This window comes from Malurus melanocephalus, unplaced genomic scaffold (genome assembly GCF_030028575.1).
Source record: "Malurus melanocephalus ecotype Western Australia unplaced genomic scaffold, MMel_1.1 scaffold_136, whole genome shotgun sequence".
Taxonomy (NCBI): Eukaryota; Metazoa; Chordata; class Aves; order Passeriformes; family Maluridae; genus Malurus; species Malurus melanocephalus.
This window is the reverse complement of record NW_026623368.1, coordinates 1,398,213-1,416,138: the sequence shown is the minus strand read 5'-3', so window position 1 is coordinate 1,416,138 and position 17,926 is coordinate 1,398,213. Positions and strand designations below refer to the sequence as shown.

At 40.6% G+C, this 17,926-nt stretch overlaps 1 protein-coding gene across 3 annotated transcripts in view; it reads left to right on the top strand.

Annotated features, from left to right (window-relative positions):
• ARFGEF3 (ARFGEF family member 3) overlaps positions 1 to 17,926 on the top strand; it is an 88,401-nt gene that overhangs the window by 45,561 nt on the left and 24,914 nt on the right. For all 3 annotated transcript variants that reach the window (XM_057370919.1, XM_057370917.1, XM_057370916.1), the window contains 13 exons: positions 350 to 462; positions 1,192 to 2,102; positions 6,486 to 6,652; positions 8,645 to 8,810; positions 10,196 to 10,303; positions 10,535 to 10,750; positions 11,003 to 11,113; positions 12,500 to 12,650; positions 13,097 to 13,411; positions 14,853 to 14,986; positions 16,192 to 16,337; positions 17,023 to 17,202; positions 17,587 to 17,731. In XM_057370919.1, the coding sequence (XP_057226902.1) occupies positions 350 to 462; positions 1,192 to 2,102; positions 6,486 to 6,652; positions 8,645 to 8,810; positions 10,196 to 10,303; positions 10,535 to 10,750; positions 11,003 to 11,113; positions 12,500 to 12,650; positions 13,097 to 13,411; positions 14,853 to 14,986; positions 16,192 to 16,337; positions 17,023 to 17,202; positions 17,587 to 17,731 (2,863 nt within the window). The remainder of the gene's footprint in view (positions 1 to 349; positions 463 to 1,191; positions 2,103 to 6,485; positions 6,653 to 8,644; positions 8,811 to 10,195; positions 10,304 to 10,534; positions 10,751 to 11,002; positions 11,114 to 12,499; positions 12,651 to 13,096; positions 13,412 to 14,852; positions 14,987 to 16,191; positions 16,338 to 17,022; positions 17,203 to 17,586; positions 17,732 to 17,926) is intronic.

The following is a 17,926-nucleotide window of genomic DNA, read 5'->3' as shown; positions in this document are numbered from 1 at the left end:
TTTGTAACTAGGTGACTGAAGAGGAAGGTTTCCTTTGGTATAAACTATAATAAAAAACACTTACGTAGGCATAAAAGTTGTCTTGTGTGCATATCAGATGAAAGAAAACMGTCAAAAATGTAAAGCACTGGAGAACATTCTAAATGTGATTCTTGCTGAATATTCTCCTTTACTTGCTTTTCTGCTTTAAAAAGAGGAAAGGTAGCTTTAATAAGTGTGCTGTTTTCCTTTGCTGGGAGAAATTACAGTAGTGCTACCTTGGGTTCCAGGGCTTGATAGAACTATGACTTMTTTATTGTACTTAAATAATGCTTAATCTTCTGCTTACTTCTGTTTCCTTTCCTTTCAGATACTTGGCAGTCCTCGGCAGCTTTGTGATTTGGCAGGGCCTTGCTCTTCTGAGTCAGAATCCAAGAAGAGGTCTATGTCTAAAAGGAAGTCCCATCTGGATCTACTCAAGCTGTACGCTTTRTTTCCTTTTTTAGCCTCTTCAGTCTTAAACATGTGCACACAGGACACTTAAGCAGTTCAGGAGCATACCCAGTGTGAGGCAGGGCATCTGCCTGGTTAAAAAAGCTGTGAAAATGGAAAAGGTGTAAAAGCTCTGGCTCATTTGTTACCAGTCTGGGCCTGTTTTAAAGGCATAGATAACTCCCCTGTGAAGTTTGCTGAAATACCCAAATATGATGGTTCACAGCTGAAAATTATGGGTATGGATCCTTAAACTTGCAGTGAAGTAAATGTGTGCTTCTTTAGGGGTACATTTCCAAGATGAAGTCAAAGGAGGTCATAGAAAATTTAAACACTGTCAGATGGAGCAAGAAGGGTTCTCAGTTCTTATAAAGATCATATCTTGTAGATAAGATCATTTTCAGGACACAGATGGTTTTAAATTTAGTTCAGCTGGGTGTTGAGATTTCTTTTTCAGTTTGAGTACTTGTCTGTAAGAGAGAACATGCTGTGCATGCTGGTATAAATGCATGGTAACTGTTCCCTTGTTGGCACTCTCTTTACAGAATAACCATGATTACATGGGAGACTTAATAATTTGTTCTAATACTAATGGTTTTTCTCAGAAATAGTCTTAAAGRATAAGTTCACTTCTTTTTTTCCTGGTTATGGTGTTGAATGACCGGTGACGTGCTCACCATACATGTTGCATCACTGAAATAAACTCTGTGTTGATTGTAGTATCATGGATGGGATGACRGAAGCGTGTATCAAAGGTGGTATTGAAGCATGTTATGCTTCAGTGTCCTGCGTCTTTGCCCTGCTTGGAGCGTTAGATGAGCTGAGCCAAGGGARGGGTCTTAGTGAAGAGCAGATCCAGCTGCTGCTCCTGCGCTTAGAAGAACTGAAGGATGGGACCGAGACAAGCAGGGACTCCATGGAGATCAATGATGCTGACTTCMGGTGGCAGAGACGCATCCTGTCTTCAGAAAACCCTGCCTGGGAATCAGGAAATGAGAAGAGTCCTGATATTAGCATTAGTGTTACCACAGACACTGGKCAGACTACTTTGGAAGGGGATATGGGACAAACAACTCCAGAGGATAATCCAGAAGGTCAAAAAATCTCCCTGCCATCTCCAGCTGGACATGAAAGCAAAGAGATTCRTTACAGAGAACCAGAGTCAGAAACCATTGACCAGCCAGATGTTGTTCAAAGAAGCCACACCATAGTCTATCCAGATATAACTAACTTTTTATCAGTTGATTGCAAGACCCGGTCCTATGGTTCCAGATACAGTGAAAGTAACTTCAGTGTAGATGAYCAGGACCTTTCTAGGACTGAGTTTGATTCCTGCGATCAGTATTCCATGGCAGCAGAAAAGGATTCGGGCAGGTCTGATGTGTCAGACATCGGCTCTGACAATTGTTCCCTGGCTGATGAGGAGCAGACACCGCGGGATTGCCCAGGTCACAGGTCCTTACGCACTGCTGCTCTCTCTCTGAAATTGCTGAAGAGCCAAGAAGCAGACCAGCACAGTGCACGGCTCTTTATCCAGTCACTTGAAGCTCTTCTTCCTCGGCTTATAGCTCTTCCCAGCATAGAAGAAGTGGATGGAGCACTGCAGAGCTTCTCTTCAACATTCTGTTCAGGTTTGCAAAAAAGTATTTACTGTCTAACCAGTGTGCACACTGACAGCACTGTACACAGATCCAGAATAAGGAGGTTTGGGCTTTACACAATGTATTTCTCGCAGAAACACACTTCATTTAGGGCAAAACAAATTGAATATGCAGGCACTGATTCAAAGGGAGGTCAATCCATTGACTCTTAAAAAGCTCTGGATTATATCCTGCATCAGTAAAGAAATGGAATTTTCTGTAGAAAGGTACCTCTTCACAGGTTTGTTAAGAAACTTTGCCCATGGTGTCATTAAAGAGAGGTTGTGGATGCCCCTTAGGATGAAAGGGGTCCTATTTTGAATGAGATATAAGTATCTTAGTACATCMCTGCCCTGTTACTATTTGTAATGCCAGCCTCACTAAGAGGGTGATAACAATCCACAGCACTAACCTCTAGAAAGGATAGGGAAAGAGGAGAGTTCTTCACTCTTTTGTTTTTCTTAATGCTGCTATCTTATGTGACAGGAAATACAAAGCTCAAAGCCCMGACCAAGCAAAAAATTAAGATCTTGCCTTCTAAGAGATTAAATATCTTCAGTTTGGAACTGAACTTCAGTTTAGAACATTTGGGATYTTGATGTGTCAAGCAAACAAAAATGTCATGCAAAGGCTAGTCTGTCCTGTTACTAGTATATTTAAAAGGTGTGTAAATATATATTTTAGAAAGGTTTTGCTTTCCTGAGAGTGGCCAAAAGGAAGTATTTGCTAAAATGTATGTCTCTGTTTCTTTAACTTACTTTACTGCAATTGCCTTTCATATTGCTTGTCTCCTAATCATTTCTTCATTCATTTGTGCTCTCTCACACACATTAAACTCATACMGAGTCAGAAGGGATGCTTCCCATCATCATACAGCATAATTTAGATATTAAGCTGGGTGAATAAGATGATATTCCTGATATCCTGTTGAAATGCTACCTAAATAAAACCTCACTCAGGAAGATGGTAAACAGTGTTCTTAAGAAACATAGGCCATTTTATATCACAGAAAGGAGATCCTTAAAGGAGGCATTGATGTTAACTACTTTCCTAAACAAGGTGCTCAAGAGCACCCTTTCTGTCACAAGTATTTCTTTTTTCCTGAAAAAGGGTAATCTTTAGGTAATGCAGAAAGACCAGTGCTCGATCTCTAGCTCAAACCTTTGTGCACCTGTTCCTTGTGCATGAATGAGTATACCAGTTCTTTTCCCTTTTGTCTATAAAGACTTTATAGAGTGCTTTAAAGCTTTGGAAGATATGGACCTAGGAGAATTCTAGATTTTAAGGCTAAACATAGCTTTTCTTGGCATTCAGTATGAGTAATGCAGTGAGAAAAATGAAAGAACATAACTCAATTTCTGCATTAAATCCATAATTTGTGGTTAGCATATTTTAAAAAGATACCTAGTCTTGGACTTAGACTGTTGAGTTGAGAGACCTTTCACTTTTCTAAGAAAGCCAGCCCTGTGGCAAAATGTATACTTAAAACATGTACACCATGTTTCCATGACACCATTCAGTAAGGAATCATGGAAAAATAGAGTAGCCAGTTACTGTATTAAGACAGCTTGGAAGAGGTGTCCTGGAGTTTTCATGGAGATATGGCTGTTGCAGGGTTGTACTTTTATGCTTTCATAAGATGGGGATGGTTCCTGTTTCAGTTGGACACCTGGAATGAGACTGAAATAGTCCCTTAACTTGTACCTCAGATCTTAAGCAAATGTCCATCAGTCCTCCTGACGTGAGAACTTGTGGTCCTGTGTAGGTGAGAGAGCCATGAGTTTGAAGTCCTGTAGAAAGAGAGACTTATGAAAGTTGAAACAAATGGTAGGGACAAATGTAGGAACTCCCCCTGGAGAGCTTCCAGGACAGCAGTTTGATCTGCCTGTACAAGCAGTGTGTAGGTCCTTGCTTCAGGACTTTTTCATTAGCAGCAGCTGCTCAAGGTRCAAATTAGGTGATGAAGTTAGAGGGGTTGATCCTATTCATTGTATATACAACATTTATTCATTTATAATTCTTGAAGAATACATTGGCAAATTTGAGTGTTTGTTAAGATTCGAGTTGAGAAAGAACACAGATGCAGTTCTGAGACCAGTCAGTACAGAAGCAGTATTTTTGTGTTTCTGGGAGACCTTATTTAACTGCTTTGTTTCATTTTTCAATTTTTCTTACACTTTTGGGGCAAAAATATAACTTAGTACTGTTTCCTACAAACTAGGCTCTTATGTATAGGTAGCATTGCAAATTTACTGGATTGAAAGGCAGTGAATGGAGGTAGGAATTTGAGGCACTGCTCAGATAAGCATGGAAAAAATGAAGCCAGCTAAACAGAGTTATAGTGAAATCAAAATTTTCAAGTAAGTTTGCTAACTCTAAAATTAACACCTTAGGGAATAATTTAGCACATCTTTTCTGTTTTAATTCCATACWTTTTTAGAGGGAAGGATTTATGTTGGTAAGTACCAGCTTATTTTTAGTTTTTGTGATCTCAGCATCTTGCAAATGCAGTTGTTTATTTTCCCATATTTTAGAGGAAATTAGGGATCGTATTTTTCCACAACACCATTTTGGTGCTTAAATACATACAATCTACACCTTCCTTTTAATTGTAATCTTGTAGGAGGTTGCACGATTTTTAAAGTATAAAGCAAAATAAAGTGCCATTTTTTTGAGGTTTTGGGGTTTTTTTTCCATACCTCTCTGCCTTGAGGTTTTTATTACTCTAGCAGGTTCTAGTCCCTGAGGTACCTATTTAAGAGAGGTAAGACATAAAATCAATACATCAATATCATGATCCTCCATCCAGCAAAGTGTCAAGATGCATCTTTGTTTTCAGCGATGAAGAAATCACTAGAGCTACTCACAGGCTACTTTCAAGCATGTGGTTGCAGTTCTGGTACTAGGTAAAGGTTCTCTGTTAACATCCACCATAAGAWACCTACCCCAAGCACATGCCAACCTGTGTGGGTGTGGTTTGTGGCCAACCCTGTCACCCTTCTTCCACAAAGGTTGCTCCCTTGAACAGATATTCATTTGTTAGACCCACCCTGGAACAGTTACTCTCTTTCTAAATCCRCCCTTAAACAGTTACTCACCTTATCCACGCCCCCAAAGTGACGACAGTGGAAAGTCCGAGAAGGCAGCAGCACAGAGCTTTCAAACCCTCACGAGGCAAGAAAAACATTTGCTTGTTTTCTGTGTGTGGATTTTTTTCATGTTAATGGTTTGTTATATTTTGTCTAAGAAGAGGTATGAGCTTTATGGTGGGAGGAATATATTCATAGTGAACCACTGCAGCAGATGCATTAACAAATGACACAGCTTTGCTTCATCATGTAACTAACCTTGGAAGCTGGTTTTTGTTCCATTCAAACATTCCTCTAGGATAAAGCTGACTTCTAATCTTCCATTGACATATTATGAATGGATTTCACACTTAATGTGAAAATCACAAAATATTGTGAATCATGTGGGTGGATCTGGTATTTCTGTTTTCTTCATGGCTCAAACTACAGATCATGGGGATTCAATTATGCTCRTGCTTGATTTCTATGTTTTTACCAGTAGGTCAGGTATTTGCCATCCATGGGAAAAAGGGATTGTGCTACTGAGCATGGTTGTAGGCTGTTGTTTCATACAAATAGTGTTTTCAGATCTACTGACTACTTACAGGTGGCTTCTGGGTCTGACAGAAGTGCAAGTGGTCAGCTATTTAGAAAGTAGGCCTTGTAGAACTAAATAGGGCTTGGAGTTGTAACAAGTTCCAGACAGCTTGGCCCTAGATATTTGTCCCCATACCTCTAGGCCATGGAGAGAATGGTGATTACAGACTGATCTTGCAAGGTGCAGAGCACTCCAGTCCCCATCCAAGAACTGACTCAGCCAGAAGGGGATTAAAAGGGGTGTTAACCTCATTAGCACCATTTGGTGCAATGTATTCTCAGTTAAGTACACAGGCTGTGGGTCTGCTCATTCCCACCTCACTATTCCAGATGGCATTGCTGATGTATTCTGCCCTTTGCTTTGTATCTGACATCCCATATATCTGACCCCTATATCTTYGTATAGTCATCCCAGTGAATGCTGGTGCCCTTGTGCATATGAAATTTAGCATCTTGCTTTGCTGGATTGGGACTGGAGTGTTCAGTTTGTCTTGCAGCACTACATTCTAGATGAACTACTTCTTTTTCTATTCCCTGTTCTAGTATTTTTAGTAGAGTAAATGATGATTCTATAACTATTCGTTAATACTGATGCTTCGTTAACTATTCTAGCAATCTGTTGCTGCCAAAACACTAGGGATAGTTTCTGATTTTTTTTCCCAGGAAAAATCTGTATAAAATGTGAGAGCTCACTTGGTGTTTTTGTTAGGTATGATGCACTCACCAGGATTTGAGGGAAACCTAAATTTCAACTTCCAGACTCTGATGAATGCAGACAGTCTCTACGTGGTATCACATTACATTCTGCTGCTCAACCTAAAACTGGCAAACTCGGATTACTACAGGAAGAAGCCTACCCAAGCCCCTGTATTGCTGGTGAGTTGGGGAATAGGGGATAATTGTCTTTAAAAAATGAAAATTTATTTTGCTTCCTTTCACATAAACCAGCCCACACATAAAGCATTCAGGCTGCTTGSTAAGTGGAGAAATAGTAATTGCAAATGAAGCGTTCTCCAAGCTGCTTATGAATYTTGCATGATAAGTGTCATGCATCTGAATTACACAGCTTCTCTGTGATTTGGTGGGAATGAATGCTGCTTACTGATTGTCATTAAAGTCACAGTCATTTTGATGGCTAAACTATTTTCAGAACAGATTAGCATCATGTAATATAGCAAGTATTRTCTGTTGATAATGTGCATGAACATACCTTCACCTTGCAAATGCTTTTGAGCCTAATGGCAATTTTTTTTTTTGCTTAATGCTCTATTTGTATTTCTGTAGATGAAGACATGAGAAGTTAAAAGTAAAAAATAAGTAGGTCTTAGTAATGTGAAATTATTTTTGTTGCACCTGGAATTCCTCAGCTTCTTGGTCTTTTTAAAAACTGTTTTGAAAACTGCARATTACAAAATATGATCAATATTTTTCAGCATAGTTGCCCAGGAGAGGATGTTTTAGAGTTTTCTGAAAAAAACCAAAAAGTTGTGATATGTGGAACAAATTTTTRAAAGTGTCAAAATGTATCATTATTGCTGTGCTTCCAGTGTAAGAGAATTTATAACCTAGATCAAAAACAAGTGGAATTCAACATTGTCCTTAGTTCTGGTGTGTTCTGCAGCAGATCAAGTACAGATCTGTGACTCAGAACATTCTCTAGAGGAATCACTGTGCACARCAGGCCTGAGCATCACCACAGTCTTCTTAGAGATCATTCGGATATATAATTGGACACCATTTCATCTGTGATGGCTCTTCAATGCAGAAGGGCCCAATTGTTGGACAGGCAGTGCTAGGTGCCRCAACTTCTTTCAATTGGATTTGAGATCCTGCTCCTACCTTGTGGAAATAGTCAGAGATCAGCATGTCCCATTGTCACTGTGCAAGAACTGCCAATCTGATTTGCATCYTGCACTAACTGCAGTAGGAGGAGGGAGAGCTCCTTGTTCTTGTCATTTTCCACTGCAGAGACAGGTACAGAAGGATCTGGACAGGCTGGGTTGATGGGCCATGGCCAATTGTATGAGGTTCAATAAGGCAAAGTGTCAGATCCTGCCCTTGGATGGGAGCTACAGTGTGGCACTACAGGCTGGGGCAGAGTGGCTGGAAAACTGCCTGGYRGAAAAAGAGCTGGGAGTGCTGGCTGACAGCAGCTGAAMACGAGCCAGTCTGTGCTTCCTGGCCTGTATCAGGAGCAGTGTGGCCAGCTGGACCAGGACAGTGATTGTCCCCCTGTACTGATGAGGCTGCATCTAAAATCCTCTGTTCAGTTGTGGACTCCCACTACAAGAAGGACATTGAGATGCTGGAGTGAGTCTGGAGAATGGCAACAAATCTGGTCAAGGGTCTGGAGATCAAGTCCTGTGAGGAGCTGGGGTTGTTTAGCCTGGAGGAGGCTCAGGGGGGACCTYWSMRCTCTCAACAAGTCCCTGAAAGGAGGGTGTAGTGAGGAGGGGGTYGGCCTCTTCTCCCAGGTAGCAAGTGACCAGACTAGAGGAGATGATCCCAACTTTTGCCAGGGGAGGTTTAGACTAGATACTAGGAAATTTCTTTTCATGGAAAGGGTTGTAAGAAAATGAAACAGACTGCCTATGGAAGTCTTCAGAAAACGTATGGATGTGGCACTTCAGGACGTGGTTTAATGGTGAACATGGATGTGGTGCTGTGTTGGCAGTTGGACTTGATGATCTTGAAGATGTTTTCCAACTTGAACAATTCTAAGAATGCAATCTTCTGTTAATTCTTTGCATAACCTAATGTCTACTACTGGTGCTACCACCGTCCGTTACTAGAAGTAGATCTGGAGGCTGAGGCTGATGGTGTAGGGCTTCCTGTTGTCTTACATTTGGCTTTTATGGTTCTCTGCAGAAGGAGTTCATGAAGCAGGTCCAGTCMAGTGGAGTGTTGATGGTATTTTCCCAGGCCTGGGTTGAAGAACTGTACCACCAGGTACTGGAAAGGAACATGCTAGGGGAAGCTGGATACTGGGGAAGCCCTGAGGAGCACAGCCTTCCACTTATCAGCATGCTGACAGGTCAGTACTGTATTATGGTGGCAAGRCTAATGTCCAAACACGTCTAAAACWAGCTACAATGACAYGCTGCTTTATTGCATTGCATACAGAACAGCATGTCATCGTGCAATATGTGGTGTCTTGTGGAATTATCAGTAGAGAAGGAACCACGCTTAGCTGTGGCAGGTACTTAAGTGTTTGTTTTGGATCATCAGAGTGCTTTTGAAGCATGGGTTTAAAAAAAATCAAACCTGTCCTTGGGAGACAGGGAGAGTAGTTTTGTTCACTGAACCAAAACATTTCTTAATTCTGTCAGCTTCAGTTCTGGTAGACTTGASACTTGCTAATGATAAGCAGTAAGGCTGCTGTTTTCTTGATGTCATAGCAARGCCATTTCAGTGTGCCTGTGGTGCAGTACAAATATAAATAGTGGCATCTGATCCTGGAAACCTTCCACAGATTGGACTCCCCTTGGTTCAGACTTGAGCTATGCCAGGGATATGCCAAATGGCACTCAAGAGAAGCTGAAAACCTGGAGCACAAATGCTTAAAAACAATCCTTACCTTCATTTGAGGGAAAAAAAAATCAAATTGTATCTGAAAGGCAGCAGGATGGTATGATACTGTATTGATATAAAATGCACTGTCTGCTTTAATGTRTATGTAATTAAAATAGTTTATGCAKGGAGAACASTGGCTTCAGSTGAGCCTTTAAGTGGTGATCAAAGGGCACTGCTCTGAAAGTTTTTTGYTGGTTGTATTAAACTCAGTATTACTTGTAGCTATTGAGCTGGGAAGATGAAGGAAACACTTGGAAAAAACAATACCCAGGAGTACGTGGAGAAGAGGCTGTTAGAAAGGAAATCAGCCTGGTGTCCCTAACATTAAACTTTCTCAGAGAAACTGGTCTTYTGTTGTGTTGGAAGAAAGGGTTGTATTGCTTTTGTTGAGATCATACACAGATCTGCTAAAAATCATATTTAGGACATAGGATCTCAGTGCATTTTGAGGACTCAGACTGAGGTCTGGGAACATCTAAATACAGGATTTAGCAAGATTTGAAATGTTACACTGAGAAATGCCGAGATTTAAGTGTGTGGTAAATTCTGAACTGTAAGAAGTACCTTGAAATCTTTACTGGAAKTTCTGTTTACTGTGTAACTTGAAGAGCAGGAGAGCAGCATTTCAGAGTGGGATATTTCCCCTCTTCAACAAAACATCGGTTGTATTGGGCACAGCTCATCCTTATGCCAAGGCTTTAGAAGGCTGCCAGAAAGAGTAACTAAAAAGCACACCTGAGAAGTCAGGAGTAATAGTACTTAGTTGAACAAAGAGCCGGTAAGAGATGTTTTCCTTGTACCATCTGTGTGTCAAATAGTAATCTGATTTTTTTTATGTTCTGGCAGACATTGACGGCTTAGGCAGCAGTGCAATTGGTGGCCAACTGATGGCATCTGCTTCAGCTCAATCTCCTCTTTCCCAAAACCAGAAGATAGATGATTCTGTTGTTGCAGGTACTAAGACTGTTTTATGAGTGTGTCTACCAGCAGTGGGTTGCTACGTACCAAAAGCATTTTAGATAAATTGTGTAGAATAATGATTTTTTAGAAGTATATCAGTATATTGTACATGTGAATTGGTAGATCAGCATGCAGAGAATAATGTGACTTGGCTTTTTACCACTGATGGTAAAGCTGCTGTTTTGTCTTTTTCTACTAGTAGTAGTAATGTTTTTTCTGCTCTAGGAATTGCTTTTGCCCGATACCTTTTAATTGGCTGTTGGAAGAACTTGATTGACACTTTGTCCACACCACTGACTGGCCGCATGGCAGGCAGCTCCAAGGGGCTGGCCTTCATCTTGGGAGCAGAAGGAGCCAAAGAGCAGAACCAGAAGGAGAARGATTCCATCTGTGTGAGCCTGGATGGACTAAGGAGGGCAGCTCGGCTGAGCTGTGCTCTAGGTACTGCTGCGTGGGGGATGTCATGGCAGAATGATAAAATTGCTTGGTAACTTTCCTTGAAGGAATTTGGGAGAAAGAAACGCAGCATCCTGCTCCAGTTTTGCATAGGAATGTGGATTGTGGGAATACACAGAGAGTGCCCTACAGCATAAACATATCCAGCCAAYTTTCCTTGACACTACCTCTTGTTGAGGTTTTATGGGAGTGGGGAGGAAATGTTGGCCATACAGTAATTGTGTTGTTGCTTTACAGGAGTTGCTGCTAATTGTGCATCTGCTCTTGCCCAAATGTCTGCGGCCTCCTGTGTCCAAGAAGAAAAAGAGGAAAAAGAAATCCAAGAGCCCAGTGATGCTATAGCTCAAGGTAACTAGATGATTAAATTACCTACGTCATCTTATATTGCCTGCAAAGGTGCAGCTGGAAAGTGCTGTGCCACACATGGTGTCATTTCCCTCTGTCGTTCTTCTGCTGTGCACCATTTACTTGTAGGCATGTGCACTGTGTGTCTTCAGTACATGTCCTACTGTCTTAGTCTCTTAACATTGTGTTCCACTAGTTATATTTTAAATGGAACTGAAGTCAGTGGAACAATGGGTAAGCCAACAGTATTTTTCAGGGTGTGCTTTTTAAGCCTTGTGATATTAGCACAACCAGAGCTCATCAGAGAAAAAAACTGATTTGGGGATTTTTGTGTTTTTGGTGGTAATATAAGCTGAGTTTGTGAACCTTTCCCTGTCTGGTTTAGACATCCTTGATTATTTTTTGYCATCATCATCAGATATTTAAATCTGTTTCTGAATTATGTTAAATTAAAATAGAATTAAAAATTATATTGTTTAAACATATAAAAAGTTCTGCATCTCTATACCACCATTGGAAACTCAGTGGAAGTCAATGAAAGTCGATTGTTGTCTCCAGTGACTGTTTGGAGAAGTACACAAAATTTCTCTGATTGCGCTAAATTTCTAATGGCCAGAAGCCCATAACAAAACAGTGTTGCACAAATGACCCTGTTTGGCRCTTAAATTTGGTGTCTTGGTAGAGAAAACAGAATTGAAAATAGCTGAGCTTAAACAAGCTTTTGACTGCTCTACTGGACATGACTGAAATGAGTTGGCCAGCGCATGCTGAAGCAAAGAGGAAGCTGTAGCAGTGGCCAAAGGCCAACAGATCTGTTCTGTGAAAGCTTGCAAAGCTTCAAAATTTGTTTCCATTCCAATGCAGAATAAAAACAAAGCTTTTCGGGGATTCTCAGAAAAAATAAATAGGTCCAAATGGTTGTAGCTCAGATCAAGGTTAGTTTTGCTTTTACAAGAGTATTCACTAATAAAAGCTCTTTGGTGAAACCTTTTGTTTGAAAATACATGTAAAATCCACAAATAATTTTTTTTTCCATGGAAAGGAGATTTTGGTAAAAGCAAGTAAATATCCAGTCAGCCATCTCTGAAGAGAAACATGCAATATCACTGACAATCTGCAACTGTGGGCAACAAGATGTGAATTTGGGGGTGGAGGGTGTCAATCAAGCATTGAATTTTTAAATGTATATAGAATCAGTCAAAAGGGATTTTAATTTTAAAGCTACTTTAGGTTTATTAGGAAGAAATAAGTTTCTCTGATTTGGTTTTTTTGTCCCAAATTTATGTTCTTTTATAAATTACAGACTGTAATCTTTTGCCATCACCCTGCTTACAAACCAATGTTTGTTTAAAAGATGGAGAAGCTAACTATTTTTYCTTCATGCTGCAGTGAAACAGAAAGTGGAGCAGAAATTGGAGCAGATGGGGAAAGTACAGGGAGTCTGCCTGCACACTGCTCATGTTTTGTGTATGGATGCAGTCCTTAATGTGGGTCTGGAGATGGGAAGCCATAATCAGGACTGTTGGCCTCATGTGTTCAGGTATTCACCAGCTTTTCCAAAATAGCCAGAATTTGTACCATGCTGCCTGAAAGTAAGGGACTGAGAAAAAAGGCTTTGCAGACTCTGTGAATGTTCTGTATAAACAGTGTCAGAATTAATTAACTGCTAGTATCTCTAAAAGAAAAGATGGTGCTGTTTTCCACCACTGCTCAGGTACAAAATCAGTGCTTAGAAGCTTCAAAGTTACCAGCAGACTGTGGCAAACCTAGAAACCCAAAGGGGCTTTTCAGGCACCTCCRCCAAACTGTTTGCTCTCTGAGCACATGAGAAGCCAAAAGATCTAAGAGGAAAGGTTATCTATGGGTAGTCTGAGAGTTGGAAATCATCTGTGTATGGTTTGAGAAAAATAGTCCTGTGATTAGTGCAGGGAGGAATTATTAGTTTGGGGGATTTATTAATTTTTTGCATCTCCTGTGTGTTCTCAGGGTGTGTGAGTACATCAGCACGCTGGAGCACACCCACTTCAGTGACGGTGCTGCCCAGCCCTCCCTGACCATCACCCAGGCACAGCAGGCACCTGGMGGGCTGCACCCAGACTCTGAGCCTGGGGATGCTCCTCAGGAACTGACCCCCGAGCAGGAGACCACCCTCAGCAGCCATCCTGTCATTCAGCCAGTTTCTATCCAGGATCTCATCAAGGACARCAGTAAGGGCAGAGCTTTTGACTTCCGTGGAGGCAGTCTGCTGTGTGGGACCAGTGCWGCCAAGGCTGTTCTCACGCTCTCCACGCAAGCTGACAGGTAAAAGCACTGCTGACAGGAACCAAAATCCTTGTTCCCAAAACAGTACCAAAATGGCTCTTTTTGTGTGGCAGTGGGTCTAATCTTTGTTCATTGCAGCCACTTGATTCAGTTGAATTTCACAAGAGAGCTGCATGTTTGTCACAGCCAGCAGTGTCTAAAAGAGCTGGGGTTTTCATCTCTGCAGTACCTGCAAGTACTGATCTTAGTATGTCTGTACACAACAGTGAATGTGCCAAGCCAATCAAATGCAGCCTGAGAGTGGTGGATTTATTTCTTGCAGGTAAATTGATCTATTATATTCAGTAAAGCAGACAAAATAAGTGGGTGTCTTGTCCTGACCATTGGGAAGGGACCATTGACAAGACCAGTGTCAGTTAGAAGGCAGCTGCTTCTGTCAGGGCTACATGGACAGTTTGTCAGGCTTCCCCAGTGTGCTCAGAAGAGGAAGGGCCACCAAGCATGGTCACAGAATGGCTACATTAAATACCCTTTCACCTTTTATGCAAAAGTAATGCATAAATTTCTTGTAGAAATTTGACYCTAGGCATAAAAATACCTTTTGTTTAGGAAGTTTAAAATACAACTTGGTTCTGAGGATTAGAGAATAGCAATACTGTATTGCTGGTTTCATTTCTACCCTTTCACTTAAGTGTGAATGTTTATTAGGACTCAATCCCTCGTTACTTAGGATATGGAAAGCTTTTCATTAAAAGCAAAATCAGAAAATCATATTTTTGTCCATTTCTGGCTACACAGTTTCATTGTAATCCCYGGGGAGCTCCCCTCCAGTGCAACCACACTTACTGTTTTATATGTACAGGCTTTAACTGTTAAGTTTTAAGAGCTCATCGCAGTCAAAAATAACAACTCTTGCTTGTATTTGTCATTGTTTAACCAAACATAGTCCCATACTAGCCACTGTTAAGAAAATTAAGTCTATCCCAGCCAAAACCAGCACAATATTCCAGAACAGCAATTCAGGTACGGTACCCTTAGGTTTAAGACTTGAATTAATTCGTTTTTCAAGTTAGGGTCTGTAATTTCAGATGGAGCAAACTGATGTAACTCTGAAGTCAGTGAAGCTTTGATCTGTGTAGTGAGGACTGGGCACATTTCAACTGTTTTTTTGATTACTGTTTCATGAATGGCTTATAGCATTAAGATARGTTGAAAAAGTGACTTTTTGTTTTAGTGCCATAGTTGAATCTTGAAAGGGTTCTGATTGATCCGTAGCAACTTGCTTTCCACCCTCCAATTAATAAAGCTTCTGGATCAAAGTCTTGCTGCAGCACTGTGTGAATGAAAAAGCCCTTAATAACTCAATATATCACCAAAGAAACACATAGAAGCCACATACAGATAAGAGTTTTCCTCTTACAYGCACATTTAAGTTTGCATCTCATTAATTTTTCAGTTAGATTCTGTTCTTTACCTACAGGCTCTTTGAAGATGCTGCTGACAAGTTAAACTTGACGGCACTGGCAGGATTCCTTTACCAGCTCAAGAAGGCTTCTCAGGCCCAGCTTTTCCATTCAGTCACAGATACAGTTGATTACTCATTAGCAATGCCAGGTAAATCACCTAAAGATCCCCTACAGAATGTTTTATGTACAAATGTGCTGCTTACAGGACTTACTTTGTATTCTTACAATTTTTTTTCCAATTGAAATTTCAAGGCATAAGTAGGACAGTATGTAGTTTAGTAAGATCTTTCTGTAGGAAGAGTTCAAAAGCTTTAGAAAAGACAGAGCACTTTTTTTGGACAGGGACCACCTCCACACCTGCTTTGAAACACATGGCAGGACATCCATTTGGTTCTTGGACTTTGGGGGTGTTAATTGTCCACCAATTTATAATCATAGCTCTGTTTTTGACCCTAGTCCAGTATGGAAACTTGGGTGAATCTAGACTTAAGACAGTGGATTTAGGTTAGACATTTGACTGTAGATAATCTCAGAAGTGTTCAGAAAATGCATGATAGAGAGGAAAGCACACAAACAAAGAATGTTAAATAAAGCAACGGGATTGGTCCTGTTTGATTTTCCCCAACAGACTAGAGCATGTACCTCACAGTACTCATAATGTATGTGGTAGTCAATCAACAGTAGTTGTAATACTGAAATTAGGATAGAGGAATTAAGTGCTCTTTTTTTTATTTTAAAAGTGATATGTTCCCTGATTACATCTTCTATTAGAGATAAAAGCACCAGTGTATTTTAAATGAGAGGATGAGGTGTCTTTCAAAATGTTGTAAAAGCARTGGAAGATGGATCCCTTTTAATAGGAAATAACAATTATTAGTGACTGGGGAACAGAAAAACATTTTCTSACATTCTGTTCTTTGTATCCTTTGCTTAATAAGAAATACAAAATAAAATAACCAAGCTAAATAATTTGCAGTTTATATTCTTTCCTGTAGATGTCACTAAAACCTTTTGTACCTACCATTTTGGGGCTTACTATCAATTAATAAATCCTTGCTTAACTTACTTTTCCAAGCCTTTGTCTTCAATATGCAAAAAAAGGTCACCACTTAAATCAAAATAAAGTATGTTTTGTAAGTTGTTTTTAAAATTTGGGGCCATTTCCTGTTCTTTTACCTACACAGGTATAGGCTGTGTTTTACATAGTTTTTGGGTTGGTTTTTTTTTTCTTTTTCTCTCCCCCACTACAGCTCCTCACTTATTTAATAAACAATTTCTAGTTCCAGTTCAGACATTTAGGAGCGGAGGAACAGCTGATGCTAAGCTTGCATTTATTCTTATACATCCTTGTAGGTGAAGTAAAATCTACACAGGACAGGAGAAGTGCACTTCACYTGTTCCGACTTGGTGATGCCATGCTCAGAATTGTAAGGAGTAAATCCCGCCCATTGCTCCACATCATGCGCTGCTGGAGCCTGGTGGCACCTCACCTTGTAGAGGTAGGAATGGGGGACAAAAATGGGAATGTGTGCACAAAACGACAAAGCTGAAAAGGATGGAGAAGGCTTGATAGCTCTTAAAATGTGTAACAACCTTCAACGTTGTCAAATCTGCTCTGTATACACATATGTGTCATATATTGTGATACTGCCACTAAGGAATGTGCTTTGAAGTGACTTAAATGGGCAGGCCCAGGGACAGGGTGTTGGACTTTTGCAATATGATGCAAATTGTGTCTGGTGAAAAAACTGTAACCACCCAAGGGGCTCCTCTGCCTTTATTCCCAGCCAAGGTCTGCATCCTTGCCGTTCTTCCCATTAAAGGATGCAGGTTTTCTTTTCCCACATAAAGCTAGCTTAACTAYTACCTTTTGAAAGGAAAAATGGTCACACAGTTGAAACAAAAGACAACATTTCACRAAAGTTCTGTTCTGTGAGTTTTAGTATTTTATTTCTTTTTTGCTCTGCACTTTTTTAATTGCCAGCAAACTTTCATACATCTGTGGACCTCCAGGCAGCTCAGAGTCTCAGTCATCTGTTTCCATGGCAGTACTCTCCCATTCTCATTGCAGTGGGGAAACAGTTTTTAAGGTTTAGCAATATGCAGTGCTTATCTCCCTTAAAAGTGTCTGACTAAATCCAAACTTTTTGCTTTTACATTCTAATACTTCTCCTTTCCCTGCAGGCCGCCTGTCACAAGGAGAGACACGTGTCTCAGAAGGCTGTCTCCTTCATCCACGACATCCTCACCGAAGTGCTGATGGACTGGAATGAGCCTTCTCACTTTCACTTCAACGAGGCGCTTTTCCGCCCGTTTGAGCGCATCATGCAGCTGGAGCTGTGTGATGAGGACGTCCAAGACCAGGCAAGTCAGCTCTGGTCAGTGTGGCTGTATCTGGCCTACCACACACATAAGAATGGTTTCCAGAGTGCACTTGGTCCACCTCAGAGTGTTTCCTAAATTCCCTTGGGATGCTGCCCCTTAATTATTCAAGAAACTGAATCATTAAAGTTCTGCCTACCTAATCCAGCATTGTGGCAGAGCATAGAGATGGTAGACCTGAGTTTAAAGCAATTACATAAAATTTTTCTATTATCTAAAACAATTTAAATAATTAATTAGTCTAGACTGTCATAGGGAAATCCATGAATGTGTTTAGAAACATSCTCATTCCTTCTGAAGATCATCGGTATTATCAGTTCTGATTTTTGGGTTTTTTTCTTTTAACTCCTCCTACACTGGCTGCAGGTGATCACGTCTATAGGAGAGTTGGTGGAAATGTGTTCCACCCAGATCCAGTCGGGATGGAGACCCCTGTTCAGTGCCCTGGAAACGGTACACAGCAGCAGCAAGTCAGAGGTTAAAGAGTACCTTGTAGGAGAATACTCTATGGGTAAGGACTTACTGCACTGACTATTTCATGTGTGCTTTTGATTCCCTGGGGGACAGTCACTAACTCAATATATTTAAATGCCCAAACTGAACAGTGGTACTACAACATTCCAGTATGGTACTGAACGATCTGACTTGGTAGTCGGGGTAGGAGGGAAAGTAGAGGTATTCTCACTTTTTATCCTCTACATTTCTA